This window comes from Anser brachyrhynchus (genome assembly GCF_964034855.1).
Source record: "Anser brachyrhynchus genome assembly, chromosome: 2".
NCBI lineage: Eukaryota > Metazoa > Chordata > Aves > Anseriformes > Anatidae > Anser > Anser brachyrhynchus.
The window spans coordinates 28,039,922-28,057,378 of NC_137695.1; the positions used below are offsets into that span (position 1 = coordinate 28,039,922).

General features: G+C 43.9%; 1 protein-coding gene across 7 annotated transcripts in view; it reads left to right on the forward strand.

The window, feature by feature from the left end:
* The window catches only part of NXPH1 (neurexophilin 1), a 182,331-nt gene that overhangs the window by 19,892 nt on the left and 144,982 nt on the right, over positions 1 to 17,457 (forward strand). The window contains exons 2-6 of one of the 7 annotated variants that reach the window (XM_080579989.1): positions 2,154 to 2,310; positions 2,990 to 3,072; positions 13,710 to 13,885; positions 13,983 to 14,348; positions 16,906 to 17,067. In XM_080579989.1, the coding sequence (XP_080436115.1) occupies positions 17,014 to 17,067 (54 nt within the window). In that variant the 5' untranslated portion in view covers positions 2,154 to 2,310; positions 2,990 to 3,072; positions 13,710 to 13,885; positions 13,983 to 14,348; positions 16,906 to 17,013. Of the gene's footprint in view, positions 1 to 2,153; positions 2,311 to 2,989; positions 3,073 to 13,709; positions 13,934 to 13,982; positions 14,349 to 14,906; positions 15,144 to 15,259; positions 15,279 to 15,298; positions 16,013 to 16,090; positions 16,240 to 16,390; positions 16,412 to 16,905; positions 17,068 to 17,457 lie in introns of those variants that run through there. The other 6 variants (XM_080579995.1, XM_080579992.1, XM_080579994.1 and 3 more) reach the window with 6 other exon arrangements.

The window sequence follows — 17,457 nt, forward strand, 5'->3', positions numbered from 1 at the left end:
GAATTAAAATGGCAAAGGTATCCCCGATGTCTTTGTGCATTGTATTATTCGTTTATTTTTAACCAGGTGGCTGAGGTGAGCCTCTCGGAGGAATAGATCCCTGCCCCAGGGAGCTTGTAAAAAGGGCTTATTTACATCAAGCAGCATGTGAACAATTCACTGCTGGAAGCACCTCAGCTGTGTTTGGAAATAACTGCTGCTCTCTGACAGTAAATGCTACTGGTTCATTCCCTATATACATACAATGGTATTATGTAGATGGCTGTATCTGAGCAACATCTTTACATTATCCCTTAGCTAGCGACTGCTTAATATTCATACTGGAGAAAAAGCAAAAGACTTTGAAGTTTGACCTTCAAGGGTGATTTCAGTCTTGTATCCCAGGACATTTTTTTTTTTAGAAAATAGCTTCTGATTTTGAACATTAAGGAATTTGAACTTTAAGGTTAACATTTTAGTGAGTGTATAATGTATCTGAAAGCAACATCAGGCAAAGGGCTGCCTCGATACCATCATTTAAAATCCACAATTAATGATTCCAGCAGGTTAGAGGACACAAGAAATGGTTTTCATTCTCTCTAACTTTGGTTGCCTGAAATATAGAATTTAATCTATGTTAGCCCCCCTTCTGCAGCCAGTGGAGAGAGATGGCATCTTCAAAGCGCAATATGGTCTCACTAAAGCAGGTACCTAATTGGTGCCAGGAATCTAAATCAAATGTCAAAATGCTCTAAAGCTTCATGTCTGAGTTAGGCAAGACGAATTGCCCTATGGAGTTTCCTGCCCTAGCCCTCTGTGAAAACTAGACAGCTAGCTAAGTCTACAGGCCAAATTTTTTGATGGTTACACGTAGATGTGATGAATCCCACATCAGAAATGATAGCTATGGAAACTGCCCAAATTAGATCCCTTTTGCATATTTGGCTCTCCATACAGTTAGCAATATTTAAGAAAGAGGGATCAGCTGAACAGTCCCTCAGAGAGTAAAGGCTCCTGGTTCATGCCCAAAGAGCACAAGGGGATGTGAAGAATATGAAGCATTTTGCTTTGCATCACAAACCCAGCAAAACCTTTGGAAATTAGATCCATAGCAGCATCTATTAACAGAATGATGTACCAGGTTAGTTGCTTTCAACAAGTACAGTGCACAGCCTAACCTTGAGGCTGGAGCTCATCATAGCTTTATGTGGAATAACTAGAGATTTTTTTTTTCCCCGAAGGTTACAATATGTTCAATCCCTTACATTCTCCAATTTACTGTTCCCTTGTATAACCAAACTCTGCTTCAGCTATTACTGTGAGAATGAATTGTTCAATAGTTGTGAATCTCTGAACATGCTGAATATTAAGATGCATTAACACCTCACACAGCTGACAGTGAAGTACTGTGCACTATATAACTGTGTATTTAAGGCCTGTTAAAATATTGCCATATAGGTATCACACACATAAATATGCTTACAGCTCTGTCAATTACGGCTGCAGCTACATCCTGAAGGCTACATTTTCAGCAAATTACTTTTGCAAACGATTCCATGTTTTCCATAAATAAGCAAATACATAAAACCCAGATGATATTATATTTATCTAAAATGTAGGTACAATTTTGTTCATAGCACATATGCCAAGTCAGTAGGTTTGTAGAAGGATTCGTAGCCTTTCTTTTGTGAGAAGACACCAGAGACAATGTGGGATATGGAAGATTACCTTTTGGGTTTAGAAATGTCTTTGCAGTGTCATGAAGAGATGAAAGTATTCACTGCAGAAATTACAACAGCTGGATCGAGTAAATAGTGTGAAATCAATATTGGTTGGGAATATTATGTTTTACAGCACCTCAGGAAAACATGATGTCATTTGTCCACACGTGAACTGTTTCATAGTCTTAAACTGGGAAGACTTATGCAGCCACATGGTTTCAGTTATCAATCATATAACATAGCTCTACATGCCTATACCTGCCAGACACAGCTGGGTGCATGCCTGGAGGAATACAAACTGTGATCCTGAAAACATTTTAAACGTGTGCATAATTTAAAGAGTACTAACAGCACCATTGATACATGGTAATGCTGAAGTTAGCAGAGTTAAAACAGATGCTTAAAAGCTCTAGATTAAACAGATATCTAAAAGCTTTTTCTCTTCATTCATAGAAGAATGACATGTTCTGAGTGAATCTGCAGAAACATCCCACTAGTGACTGTCCACCAGCATTGCCTGCAGGGTCCCAAGGAACCCCATAGGGACAGCAAGCAACTTTCAGCTACAAATCTTCAAATCTGAAGTGCTACTACCAGCCTGTCTTCTCAGGTAGATAATCACCAATTTTAAAACAAATTATATTATTCTCCCACTCCTAAATCAATGTACCGATGTGGTTTAGATTCTGGGGAGCTGTGCTGTCTGTCACTTGTGTGCATTATTGAAGTCTAAACACTGCACTCAAAATTGTAACATGATTAAACTTTGAATACAGTACTAAAATGGCTAGTAAGTTTTTTTGTTTGTTTGTTTTTTAAAAAAAGCTGTTGTATTTTCATAGTGCTCTCCACTGCCCACATATTTCTTCTTTTTTTCCTTTGCAACAGTGGCTTTTGGGATGAGGCCTGAATCCTGCTCTAGTGGATCTTCTCTTATACACTTTGCATTAGCAATTTCTTGCTTCACTGCTCCTCCACTGTGAGACAAGCTTTAAGATTTAGTGATCGTATAGCAGAGTTGAATAGCAGCACTTCCATTTCCTTTACAAAAATTGACACCTCTTTTGCCTTCTGAGAGTCCTACTCACTCAGATGCACCTAAACATAAATTGCAATACAGAAAGGAAAAAGTAACATCAGAATTTTCAAAAACAGCATCTAGGCATCTAGGCATCTGTATTTTTAGGAATAGAAGAATGAAAAAAATGATGCATTTTCATTCAAAAGAGATTATTTTTTCACCCACAGTAGTTCAGCAAAAATTATTATTATTATTTTTTTTGGGGTAGGCATCTGCTTTTTGCAGTTCTGTTTTACTTTGGGAGGGATGGAGGAGAAGATGGTACCCTTCAATCTCCTGTGTTCTCTTCTGGTAAGTCACTGCAGTTTTATCTTTTCTCCTTTTACTTTAGTTTTTAAGTGTGGCTTTTTATGGCCCTTGGAGACTGCTTGTTCAGCAGATCCTTTCTGAGCCAGGTAGCTGCTGTTGGAGGCTTGTCCTGCCAAGGACCGGACCCTGTGATTCAAATGGTTTCTTCTAGTCGTATTTTGTGCATCTGTGTTCCCGTGGTTTAAAGGTGGCTAGATAGATAAAAACTCTGGTTAGACCAAAAGTCTGCCTCTGACAGGTAATATGGAAGTGTATAAGAACAAAAATTCCCAGCTTCAGGTAACCAGCAATTTAAACATTGACAGACCTAGAGAGAGCAACTGGACTATTGTCACCCTTTAATAGCATCTACTGGCTGTATCTTCCATGAAGTTGTCTTTTTCCATCCTTTCAGATGTACAACCTGCACGTCCTTCAGTCACAAGCTCCAGAATTCACTTACATCTTGACCTTCACTTTCCTTTAAAAGTACTACTTTCTCAGTTCACTGGGTAGGCATTCTTGTATTGAGAGAAATAGTGAAAAATCATTGCCTGCTTACCTTCTCCAGATCGTTTTCTTTCTTTGCCATTGGTTTTGCTAGCAGAGGAGCCTGGTTTGTAGAGGCTCTCCTTATGTGGGAACTGCAGCACAGTGGTGATTGCTCTTATCTTTCTCTGCAGCCTTCCTACTTCTGTCAAAGTCATTTGCAGATACAGTGATCAGACCTGTGCACAGTCAACAACAGGGACATAGTAACAATTTGTGAATGGTGTACTCATGTTTTCTGACTTGTTTGCCCTTTATCTTCAAAAAATGTTAAAGATCAATTTGTCTGTACAATTTCCACTGACTGTCAATCTGATAGTTTCAGAGAACTTTCCACATACCTCTTTCCTGAGTGCAAATAGCTAGTTTAGAGTACATGTTTAAATAAGTTTCTACCTTTCTGACCTTGAATTTCACATTAAATTTATTATCATTTTGCATGCCAGCCACTTTGTAAATGAAATATTTCTTCACTGCCGTCTTCACTTTTTTTCCTATCTGTACAATCAGTAAATTTTGGAACATCGCTATCATGATCCTTTGAGATCATTGCAAATCCATTGAACACCAAAAATGTCCACAGAGATCCCTATGAGACCCATGGCTAAATTCCCCCATTGGAAAAAAAATGAATTTGTAACAGGACTTTCAAGCTCGCTCAAAGAAAGCTTACTGCTTTTAAAGACCTAACTGAGAGAGTTTGGCAAAAGTTTTTAAGAAATCCACTTACTCCTCATGATCTGCAGTATCCTCGTTTACATGTTAATCAATTCTTCAAAGAAAGGTAATAGATATATGAAGCATGACGTCCCTCCACAGAAGTCACATGGGCTCAACTCCAACATAATGTATTTATTCTTGGGTCTATTAATTCTGTTCTTCAATATAATTTCCACCAATTTCCCCAAGATGGAATTCAGATTTCCTAGTTTCAGGTCAACAACTCTGTAAAAAAATTGGCATCACCCTTAACATCTCCAGCAGTGAGGCTGGTATACGTAAGTTACAAAACGGAGTTGGTTGCTCAGCAGTTTCATACATGAATTCCTTTAGGACTCTTGAGTGAACATTATTTAGTCCTGGAACCTGATTTGTCACAACTTATTATATCATTTGTTCTGAAGTCTTTTCCTCTAACATTTCAGTCTGGGACAGATTATCACATTCTTCCCCCATATAAAATACTGTGCTTCCTGAGCCTCCCTCAGATCCTCCACCCTGAACACTAGTGGAAAAATTCATTAAACATTTTCAGCCTTATCTTCCATAAGCACTCCTTTTACATCTTGATCATGTATCTGCCTGACTAACTAGCTGGCAAGCTTCCTACCTCTGAGGTGTTTAAAAAGATTTTTCTATGAAACAGTTTTACGCCTTCAGCAAATTGCTTCTAAAAATATTTTGGGCTTCCTTGTAATTTTTTTTTTGTCCGTTTAACTTCCCAGGTTTATGATTTTTTTTTCTCACTTGGATTAAACTTCTTGTTTGTTTTTTTACTTTCATAAGCTTTCTTCACCCTGTTGTTTACTATAACTAATGTGTTATTTTTTTTCCTTTAAAAGTGTTTTTTTTTTTTGATAGTTATTACTGGCTTAGTAAGAGCCTCTAATATGACATTTTAAAACAATTTCCACACCATACAAAAATGTTTACCCTTTTGCCTGTCACATTTATTTTCCTCTTCCCCAGCTTTCTCTGTTTTAAGTTGTTCACTTTCTTCAAGTCAAATACAATTCATGTTAATTTTTTGAACTCTTTTGCTCCTATGGGCATAGTCACTGTGCATGTAATATAAGAATATATTACAGCCTTTTTGCAGGTCTCTTTGAAGCAGGACACTTCTTAGAGCTGCTGAGTCAATACTGTCTTTTGGTATGTAATCAAAATGGGCCATGTCTACATTTTTTTCTAAAACAATCCTGAGGATAGGACAGAGCAGGCACCTCTGACACTGTTCTGTACAACAGCTGTCCCCTGGGACCTTTGAGTACCTCTAGCAAAGTCCTAATAATGCTTATCAGCTATCTGGCCATGCTTTATCACACGCATATGATCCCATCCTTCCACTCTACTGAAAAAGTCTGCTTGATTTAAACACCAGTATCTTGGAGCAGAAGGAGGGAATGTCAAATGAATGGAAATTTAGGAGCTGAAGTCCTTCCCCAGTGTATTCAGATCAATGAGGAGAGAGAAGTCATTCATTCCCTACAAATCCTTACAAACAAGGAATCCTTGTATGTTATTTCCTTAACTCCCTAACTGTGGGCTCTGGGCAAAGAATAGACCTTCCCAGTTAGTTCCCGAGAGCACTGTACTTTCACGTGTTTTGTTTATCAATACCCTCCCAAAGCTTCAGGTGCTCCAGCTCCCACCCTATCTAAAGGTACTTTGAAAGTGGGCACTGAGCTGACAGTTCTGAGCTGTGCCTCAAGTCAAGAATGGGGTACCTGCTGTCTGTGAATGGACTGGGAAATACAGCTACTCTGGATGTTTGATTAATCTTGGCATGTCATCATGGAGATGAGGCAGTGCTGCCTCTAGGGGTTGTCACTCATAAAATCCTTTCTTAATGAGAATTTATGAGTCCTCTGAGGGACAGAGGGAAGAGAGCTTCCCTTCAGATATCATGGCAGTAGACACCCCATGAAGGTGTCTTGACAGAGCTGTGGATTCTGTGAAGAGGAATGCCGTTTGGCTTGCTTAAAAAGAAAGAGAGCTATAACATTACAGAGGATTGGAAAGAGCAGGTGCTTTTTCACAAGTGTTGCTTTTTCTTGAGTTTTATTTAAAAAGTTCTGCATAATTTTCTGAATGAACCAATGACGTGGTTCTCATTTGGCTTTGCTTTCCTTCTGATGTAGATCTTGTCTGTTCCAGAGAGTTTCAGAAATTTACCCTTTTGTCTTTGCTCAACCATTCTTTCAGGTGTATATTTTCTCTGTTTATGAGCAAGGTTCTGGGGGTATTTCAGACTACTATTTAGCCCCCTGCCTAAAAGATCATGTTTTGTCTTTTCTGCTTCTCCCCTTGATATTGATATTATTATGGTCCACAGCTACCAGATCCTTTTTGGTATTGTGTAAGAAACTGACTAGATGCCTTCAGAGGTCCATCCCTGTTACATATGGCAGGCAAATCATTGTACTGTTTTCTGTGGCATCAGAAACTGGATTATCTGTGTGCCTGACAACTGAATCTCTGTAAGGTAACTTCTTAACAGTGTAAGCTAGATTTCTTGTCCTCAGACTGATATCTTTAGTTCAAGAGAATATATAGATATTGTATGGTTCAGGGAACACATTTGCTGGAGATGTTCAGTCCTCTTCAGATGGATGCTGCCCTTACACAAAACTTGCTTTGTCTTCAGTAGCACAAGTGCTGTTTTCCCCCAGCTAACACTGTGCTATGTTGTCTCTGTGAGCACTCGGAGTTTTCTGTCTCCCCAGGTTCCTTCTGTTTGTCAAATTTACCAGGGCCAGGAGCTGGGTTGCTATGAGTGCACCCCATTTGCTTAGAGGGCAGATAATTGTGCAGACGATACCTGCACATTAAGTGAATCAAGTAGCTTCCACTCTTTTTGGCCTCATTAGACTGTTTGCTTCAAGCTTCTACAAAGGAGATAGTTAATTAAGGGTAATTAATCTATCTTTGCAGTGCCCAGCACTCAAATGGGAAACAAACAGGTACCTATTTATCATTTTCTCTGACCAGCTTTATACTTGATCCAGTTAAAGATTGTTCATTAAATCTGTGGATGTAATTCAAAGTCAGAGTTTAAACTACCAAGCTCCAGGATTTACTAAATTTTAGTCAACAAGGGCTTATACTGAACAAGTTCTAAAACTGAGATCCTTACATCTGTTTTATCTCAGTGCACTCTGCCATGCTGGCAATGTTTCAAAATTTCATCGAGCTTAAAACATAATTAACTATATAATTTCCTCCTCCACACACACACACTTAACTTGAAATGTAATTCCCCTTAAGACTAGGGACATATAAATTCTAGAATTCTGATCTCTAGAACCCAAATTTACTATTTCTGTGTTTGAACTAATCAGCTTGGAAATGCAGATTTTATTCTAAACAGTCTGTTGTTATTGCAGAGTAATTTCAGACTGTATATCTGAATCTGGAGATATCCAAACTTGGTAAAATACTGCATCCAAGTTCTGATGTGCACATAGATGCCTACTTAGTTAGCATGCGTTTGGCTAGAAAGAGTCTAGACATTCATACTGAGACTGTCCTCCACATCTGTGAGACAAAATGAGATCTACAAGGCTGGATTTACCTGGGGAGCTGGAGTGATCATGGCCACCTTGCTCTAACATTGCTGTTTAAATCAGGCCTCTGTCAGCATCTGATAGTCTCCTTAAATCTATGTGTGGATATAAAACCATGGACACATCTTATATCCTCAAGAGGAAGATGAATCTTCCTGAAATGTGCTTCTTACAATTATGTTTTATGATCCTATTATCTTATGAGTGGTACAGTACATAAGCTCAGCACCTTTGAAAATGGCATAATATATACTATCGACAGATGACACGAAACAACAGATTTGTCAGCACAGATTTGTAAGGAGTGTGGGCTGAAATGTAAAAGATGGCTCTGTCAGTAGGCTAAATGGTTCATTCTCCAAAACAGGAATCCCAATTTAAGAGCTGTTATATAATGGTTGACTGGCACTGGAAGATCATTTGAGACATAATTATCCAGGAATGATTTTGATCTTAGTAGTCAATTCAACTTTAGCAACCTAGAGATTATTTTCATACAATTGCCTTCCATGAGTTGTATGGATTTTTTGAAAACAAGCAACTGGATTCCCCTTGGTTTAATTTTTGATGTCCTCTAAATGTCTTTGCCAGGTCTCCAAGTCTTGTACAGCTGAAAATGGCAGTTTCTCTAGGATGTGGGGTGAGGTAGCGTGGGAACTGTACTCTCCTACCCATGAAACGCAGTTCACAGCTGAGCGTGAGCCAGCCGGCAGCTAAGGCTGTTGTCACTGCTGTTGCTGCTGTCTTGTACACCTTTCCTTCTCGAAGGTGTTCTTTTCCTGTTCAGAGAGGTTATGTCCACCTGAAATGGGCCAATTTTATTTCTGGGTGATGTGTATTTCTTCACTTCCAGCTTTAAGAAGTCCACTTACCTGTTGGTGCAAATCCCTTCTCACCAAGGTACTATGTATACTTTTGCAAGGTGTTGCTCTTGTAGCAATGTCTAAGGTCTCTGCTCAGGAACAGTGATCCCATTACTGAAAGTGTGATTCAATGATGAAGCCTCAGATTGCAGCAACGGAAGTCCTAGTAGGTTTAGGAAGTGGGAGTGGTGTAGCACTGGAATAGTGGCCCACATGTGGTAAGGCCGTGTATGGTGATACACTCACGGTAAAGTAAGAACAGCAGTTTTAAACCAAAAAGCACATACTTGGTACTAAAGTACATGGCATAGACATGGAGCAACGCTAAAGCAGTTCTGACATAGCCTGTTGGAGAGCCTCCCTCAGAGTCTGTCTGCAATATGCTTTGGAGCATGTCCTTTGAGAAACACGCAAATGTCAGCACCAGGCTTGATGGGTGCAACTTTGTACCAGCAAAAGCTGGTACGTTGTTTGTAACCAGAGAAAAATGCTGTTCAATACACAGGATGAAAAACTCTCTTCCCACTCGCAGTTTGTTATCTTAACTTATGGACTGCTACATGCGCAATTGGGTGTTTATGCTTGGGAAATGTGAAGTTTAATGTTGGATGCATTTTGCAGTCTTACGCTAAACCACAAGGTGGCACTGGAAGATTGTAATAATCCAGCGTAATTAACACCCCCCACGCACCCCCCCCCCCCCCGGCATCCCTTATAAACCTTTGACAGAGAGAGTACGATTTTTTACATTAAATGATGTAAACCAAAGGAATCAGTTACTTCTCTTTCATCTGATTTTTGGCTTTACTTTCCAATATTTTTTAGTAAAGTTTTCTCAAGAGTAAAATGGAAATGCGTCTGTGTGCAGTACAGCTATTGCATCAGCACAACAAAGTAACTCGACAAATCAACATTCCTTTGTTTCAAAATATATATTCATTAATACTGGTGATTCTGACAGCTGTCTTTTTGCAGCCAAGTATTCATACCTCAGCAACAGCTGCATGCAAAAGTAGGAATTTCATTTCTTCTGCAATTTCTTTAATAAGTTGCCTGAAGCTTTCTCTCCCCTTGTAAAGCAAAGACAAAAGTCTACTTCAGGCTTTCATCAAAGGTGAAAGTTCTTCCAAGATTTGTCCATTTCTAATAAAGATTTCAGAATATTCTGGTCTAAAATATCTCATTTTGTTTTCATAGCAGACGTAGGCTTGGCTAGGCAAAAGCACTTAATTATTGTATTGTTATTACAAGGTGAGATTTGACACGTTTTCATGCAAGAAGTATCCAAACATGAACTTTCACAAAGGATCAATTCTACCTCACTTGCAGGAAGTCTCAAAACTTTCATTTGTCTGAAGAAGAATAGACTGCTAGATCAAGTTTAAGGGTCTAAAACATGAAAGGCAGAAATTTCTGAGTTGTTCCCCAATATCTCATCTTGCCTTACAAAACCAACTATACTAAGCTATGTCATTTTGAAAGGTAAACTCTCACCCTCACTCATGTTCTGCCACCGATGAGTTGCCAGCCAAATCAGCGTGGTAGGTAGATTACAAGCCATCCACAAGGAAAAAACAGTCGGAAAGGGTTTAGAGCTGCACATATCTCATTGAAAACTCACCCAGGAGCCCTCTTCATCTTAGCTACAGCCAGTGGCAACAGCATTTGGCATGAAGAGTCCTGCGTCTGAGCTCAGCTCTCGGGCTGTTCCAAGTGAGATAATTTGCCCCTTTATCAGCTGTCTCCATAAAAAAAGAATAAGGTTTCTTTTTGACATCAGCAGTTCCAGTCATTCACCACCTTTACTTCCCTTGATGTCAACAGAGCTGTGGGGTTGTTTATTGCAGTGCATAGAAGCTGTAGCTCCAGTCCAGGTTCCCATGAACAAGTGAGCCTGGAGCAGAAGACCCAGCACCACTCTGGGCTCTGTCTGTTGGCCATGCTGTAACGTTCCTGGCACAAAACTCAAGGGAGGGAATGGTGTGAGGAAGGAGCTGCCCTCAGAGCCTTTGGAGATGTTGACAGCCTGACATCCTGCCCTTATGCAGCAACTGCTCCATAAAGTAACAGGTAAATTCTGTCTTCAGGATGGTCAACCTGGCACTGCTTGAGCATAAGCAACTGCTGCGGTGTGACTGAGAAAAAATGAGTGAGAGAAAGACAGTATGAGATCTCCCTTCAGTGGCCATAATGCTGTGTCAGGGAGTTGACTCCTGCTTAAGGCACATGTGATATAGAGCCGGGATGTCCTACCCTGCCAGGCTCTCAGGGAGAAGTTTTGCCTTTTCCTCTTTTTCTCTGTGGAGCTGACTTCTGCGCTGGATGCTCAGAGCTTGTACAAAGCACTTTTTGGCCAAGCCTTGAAGAGCGATGTGCTCCCAGGAGCCCAAGAGCCGTTGCTTTGATGGTGCCTTCAGCTGTGATTGTCTGTCCTTCCTCTGGCCCTGCAGGAAATTCAAGAAGCCTTCAGGTTCTTCCTTACATTATTCCTCTCAGAAAGTGAAGACAATCGGCCTCAAAAACTGTCTCTCAGATCAATTTCTACCTTAAGACAATTTAACTCTCTCATATTTTAGCTCTTTTGCATAAAGCCTTTCCAGCTGATATTATGTACATTGGGTTACTGTGCAATTAAAAAACACACAGGAGATTTTAATAAAACTTTTGTTATCAAGTTTTACGATTTCAACAAGTGTTGCTGTCAGCTAATAATCCCTAGAGTGGCCATCATGAAGTATTCCAATAATTGGATTTTAATTTAAAAAATCACTTAGTCCTACAGTATTTCTGAAATCTAATTATGTCTTTAGGAAAATCACCCAAGTTGTGGTATTTTCTGGACAACATTACTCTTTGTTCAGTACAGACACCTTCCATTACTTTAATTTTTTTTCTTCTTTTTTTCTTTTCTTTTCTTATGGGTATTATTAAAACTCTTTGATTTCCTGTGTTGTCAAGATCTAATGGATGAAATAAATGTGAATGCAAATACAAATCTCTATTATACGCATTATGTTAGAAAAGAAGCTCCCTATGCAAAGAAGATTAGAAAGCTTTTTTACTTATTGCATTCATGATTCATGAGATTTTTTTTTTCCCTTGGATTTAAAGGCATTATTAATGAGCCAGTCCTGTAGATAAACTTGGCTGTAAATTTTATTCATATAGGCAATAATTTATGTCTCACCTTATCTCAAGTATTTTGGGAAAAATCCTGAGTATGTGTGCGCACACAGGGTGTCACCTGGAATAAGTCCAGTGAAGCCTGTAGGCTTGCTCACATTTATATCACAGAAGCACTGAGTGATCCAGGCATTACTATTAGTACATTACCTTTTAGTCATCTTTGATGCTGAATGCCACAGCTCACTCCACCATTGTATGATTCCTCATGACACAATGACAGGAGAAATAATTAAAAACATCATGAATTCAAGACACTTCCCTTGTAGTGGTTGGAGTATTCCTGTATTTTTCCATATGGAATACAGAGTAACACCACTTCACAGTATGTCTTTGACTGTAAGTAGGCAGAAATCAATGCAATAAAAATAAAAGTCTCACAGAGATATTTTTATATTTAGATATATGAATAGTACATACAGTCATATTCTGACCTTGAAATGGAAGTAAGATATGACAAGGGACTCTGTTTGTAGTATTTATACTAACAGTAAAAATACTGTGTTTGTACATGAAGATTTCCTTGAAACCAAACTAAATCTATTTAATATATGAAAAGGGGAAGGAATAAAAAGAGAGGGCCTGATGAATTAACGGTTGGCAGTATGAAGAACATTTCAGTAAGATTATTTATATGAGTGATATGAGGCATCTGGCCTGTACTGTATAGTACAAATATAGAAAAGCTGTGGAGGCCATAATCTGTCATTGTAGTGCATATGCAACTCCACTTGAGTTCAATAGTACTTCAACATGCATATAGATGAGATGATATTTGCTCATAGCACAGGCCGATTTTTTTGTTTGAAGACAGCCATTGTTAACAATTTAATATATCCTTTAAAGAGATGGGACAAAACTTCCATGACTTCACCAAAATTCCTGACCCAGGCATTGATTGTAACAATGAAACAGAGAAAAGAAGTCTGGTTCAGAGCAGACTAAAAAATGGTGGTTAAGCTGTGTCGGTTTTCACCTCCTAAGGCTTGCTTCAGCCCTTAGTACTTTGGCCCACCTTTGGTTTCTCTTCTTTACTTTTTTTTTTTTTTTTTTTCCCCAAGCAGTATTTCCAGAATAAACACTTATGCTCTATGAATTGTATTGCATAGGATTCAGATCTATTTACCAGTTTTACTTCATACATAACTGCCCATGTGCAGGGAGGTTAGCTACACTGCACAGTAAATTTAGTCCACTTACTTGATATTTATCATTAGAACACTGTATCTTCTTCTAGTGCCTCAAGCAATTAAACCATGCGCCCATCTTCTGTTGGAACCTCTAGCAATTATTAATCACTTGCCATTGTCTTTGGATTTTCTGCCTGTGACCCTTTTAGTTCTGCAAGCCAGGAAGCTTTCTTCGCAATAACAGGGAAGCTACCTAAAGGTCAGAATATATTTCAAAGCTTTAAAAATAGCCCAATTGCATTTTAAATTCTAATTGGACTTTTTAAAAGTCCATTAGTAAACCCAGAATTTGTGATTCTTTAAAGCCCCACTAGCTCACACTACCTTGCTGAGGACCTTGTTGCTAAGATTACATAGAGTATCCAAATGGTTGAAATTAAAATTAACTTTAAAAAATCTAATATTTCACTTAAGCTGCTCTGCCAATATTACAGAATCAGATAAAAGTCAAATGACTATGTCGAAAAATCCTAAATGTCAGATAAGCAGTGCATTCCCTTTGAAAATGTTCACAGCTGGAATACATTGTAGCCTGCTTTTTATATTTTATTTTATATTTTTTTCTTTAGCAAAAAAGATCAATCCAGGCTTCCATATGATCCTTGTTCCTGTCTTCTGGAGAGACAATGGAGAGAAGCAGTCCAAATAGAGCTTCAGTTTTCTCGGTGCCTTTGGCTGAGGAGGTCAGCCGATGTGTGAAGTCCTCCCTGAAGCCTTGGATCAGCCCCCACACGATAGAAAACAGGTTCCTCCCCCTTAAGACCTTTACCTCAAGAACCTTCTGATGCCTCAGGTAGGTAGCATGCAGACCAGACTGTTTGTAGATCTCACTGAATTCACAGGAGGAGGAGATTTCAGTGGGCTGAAGTCAAGAGGAGCCATTCTCGTGATGCCAATGGAGCCCAAAGTTCCTCTGCAGTGCTCCCCTAAATGAGACACAAGGATCTGGGTGAGAAAGACTGGGGAAGACATTTGTTTTGCCCAGCTGGAGGAAGAATTATTCTCCAAGGACTACTTTCTTGTCACCTCCAATATGAAGACATTAATGATCAAACCTTGCAGAGGCCGAATCAAGTTAAACAGGCCCTAGAGTGGATTTTCTTTCTCAAACAAGCATTGGCCTCCTCAGGAATGTGACCTGTGGAAATCGGTCAGACTTTTCATTTGCTCTTCCTCCTCCATATCAACCTTGCAATCTCCTATCTAAGGTAAGAGCAACCATGCTGGCTCTAAATATATATCAGTGGCTTCTTGCAAAGATCCATAGCCTAGGTCATCAGTAGGCTCCACTCAGCTTGTGGCAAGTTTGTTCTGTACTAAAAGAGTAACGTTTATCTTTCTATCTACAGATTGATTAATAAATGCAGACAAAGCCCCTCACTTATGGGGAAATAAGCGTGGAATAGATAAGAAGGAGGCAGCTGGCAGGAGGGATAAGTCAGCTGTGATTTTTGATTTGTTACCCATTGGAAACAAGAAGTCCCTAGGCAGCTTCAGCCTGCATGGTATTGCAGAGGCTGTCTGGAGGGGCAGGATGACAGTATGATTCCTCGCAGGCTGCATGCTTCTGTTCAAAGCCGTGACGTGAGCGTCCCACATGTCTAACAGAGGGATGGTGCTGGGGACATATGGAGGTGTCCATCTTCCAGGTGTTTGGAGCAGCGATGGCCATGGGGGAAGCTGTGGTGCTGCTCTTCCAAGGAGTATTCATTACCTTCCTCCTCCCTTTCCTGCTCCCCTCTTATTACAGCATCCCAGACTCAGACCCCCGACTTAATACAGTATCTTACAGATTGGTATTGAAGCCTCAGATTGCAAATGTTAATTACAAGGACATGCTCTGAGAGCAGCAAGGATTTGGCAGGACAAGTGAAGTCCTCCCTCTCTCTCTCTCTCTCTGTCTCTCTCTCTCGTTTCCTGCTCTGTACAGCACTCTGGCTTGCTTCTTGGCTCCCCTTTGGGAGGTGATAAATCTGAGCTTTGCTGTCGAGGCCGGGGATCTGGTAAGGCAACCCTGTGCTGTTGGCATCCTCCCCTTCACCCTGTCCCAATGTCACAGTGGTAACGATACGGTTTGGGGAGGATGGAAGAGGGCAGGAGAAGAACCCCCAGGACTTGTAAAGAAGAAGGCAAACAAGGTCGATGAGACCTTTCTCTTTGCATGACAGCTGGCGGGATTAGGCACGGCACGGGGCAGGGCCGAGCCTCCGCAGCCTCCCTCCGCGGGGCTGTCCAGCTACAGGTTCCTGCCGGCGGGGAGAAGCATCCCTCCATCCCTCCTTCCCTCCCTGCCATCCCGCAGCTCGGCTCCGCAGCCCCGGCCGGCTCTGCTCCGGGCTGAGCAGCCCTGGCGGTGCACGGGACGCCTTCCCGGGGGAGGCGGAAAAACTGAAATGAAAAAAGCGAGGCTCCGGCCGGCTCCTTCCCGGCGCTGGGCAGGGCGAGCAGCCCGGCGGGGCAGGCAGGGCGGGCGGCGCGGGGCGGCTCTCGCCGCTCGGGGAGGGCTCTGATTCATCACCCCGCTCGGAGGAGAGGATGGGACGCCGCTGAAGTCCCCTTTCTCCCTCCTCCCTTCCCCTCTCCGCCAGGCAAGCCCCCCCCTCTCCTCCCCCCTCCGCCGCTCTTTCTCTCTCCCCAAGCAGTGAGGCTCGGACGGCGCTCGGCTCCGGCGCTTTATTCCGAGATGCTCGGCCAAGGTCTTTGCAGATAGATTTTATCTGAAGTTAAAGAGCAGGCGCTCGCCGCTCCCTCGCCGATAAGGCATTTTTAATAGAGACAAATCGCCCTGGACGCCCCGGAGCGCCGCTGCCGCCGCTCCTGCCCGCGCCCCCCGCCGAAGGCGAGCGGGCAGCCCGGGCAGCTCCCTCCTCCCGTAAGTGTCCTGCTCGGCTGTGTGCGGAGAAGGGGAGGCGAGGGGGGGACGGACAGCCTGCCAGCCGCCCCGCCACCGCCGGATGCCCAGCGGCCGCGGGACGGCCCGGCGCGGAGCGCGGCCAGGAGATGCGCAGGGGCGGCGGGCTGCGCCGCGCCGCTCGGCCCCTCTAGGCTCGCCCATGGAGCGCCCCGCGGAGCCCCGGCCGCCGTCGGACCCCCCACGCCGTACGTATCCCCGCCGCGGCCCCCCCGCGGCGCCGGGGCTGTCCGCGGGGCGCGGGGGCGGAGAGGGCCGGGGCCGGGGGTCGGGGGTCGGAGCCCGTCGGGGCGCCCCGCGGCGCGGCCCCGGCCCGGGGCGAGCATTTTGGGCGTTTTAGGAGCGGCGGAGGGGAGGGAGGTGGGCGTGCGGGGGGCGACGGGGGGGCGAGGAGCCTGCCCGGGGGTCCCGGCTTGGAGCCACCGGAGCCCCGGCGCCGCGCCCCCGGCCCCTCTCCTCCGCGCTCCTGCGCTGCGGGGCTCCGCGGCGGGCGGCTGCCGCCCGGTGCCCGGCGGGGGCGCGCAGGGAGGCGGGCGGGAGGGCGGCGGGGCTGGCGGTGGCATCCCCGGGCCGTCCAAGCCCACCCCCGGGGCTCCCCAGCCCGGCAAAAGGAGCGAGCGCCGGGCAGCGCTGCCCACAGGGCGCTCCGCAGCCTGCCCGGACCGCGCGACCACTTTGCTCTGCCGCCGGATTAACTCGATTTTAATCGTTTTTTGTTCCCCCCCACCCCCATCCACACACCCCATCTCCTCCTTCTCTCCCGCCCCCCCTTCCCTACGCACCTCTCTTCCCCCCTTGTCTCAAGCCTAACCTTGTCTTGTGGTCATGGGGTCTATAATTTCATTTTTGTCTAGGCTGGTGAGAGCTCCGCTCGTTCTGTAAAGTGGATGTCAGGTGGATCTATGTTCTGGAAGGAACAAAGAGGCAGCGAAGGCAGCGCGGGGGAAGTTTGAGCGGCGAGGATGCAGGCTGTGTACTGGTACGCGGTCCTTCTGCTGCAGCCCACCCTCTACTTGGTGAGTGCCCCCCGGTGCCGGGGGGGAGCGCGGCGGGGAAGGGGGCAGCAGCCCGGCGGAGAACGAGCAAACTCACGGCAACTGCCGCCGCCCGGGCAGCCCGGGGCCGGTAGGGGGGCACAGGGGGGGCAGCCCCGCAACTTCTGCTGCCCGCGGGGACAGCGGGCTCGGGGGGCTCCCCGGTGCCACCTCCTGGACCGGGCCCCCCGGTGCCAGCGCGGGCACGGCAGCGCCGCTGGGGGGGGCTCCCTGGCTGGCTCCGGAGAGAAGGCAACTTCTTGCCCCTGCCCGCGTCCGAGGGTGGCAGCCCCCAGGGAGCCCCCCAGCAGCCCCCCAGCACCGTGCCCATCCGCGATGCGCAGCCCGGGAGCGCAGCGCGCAGCGACGAGC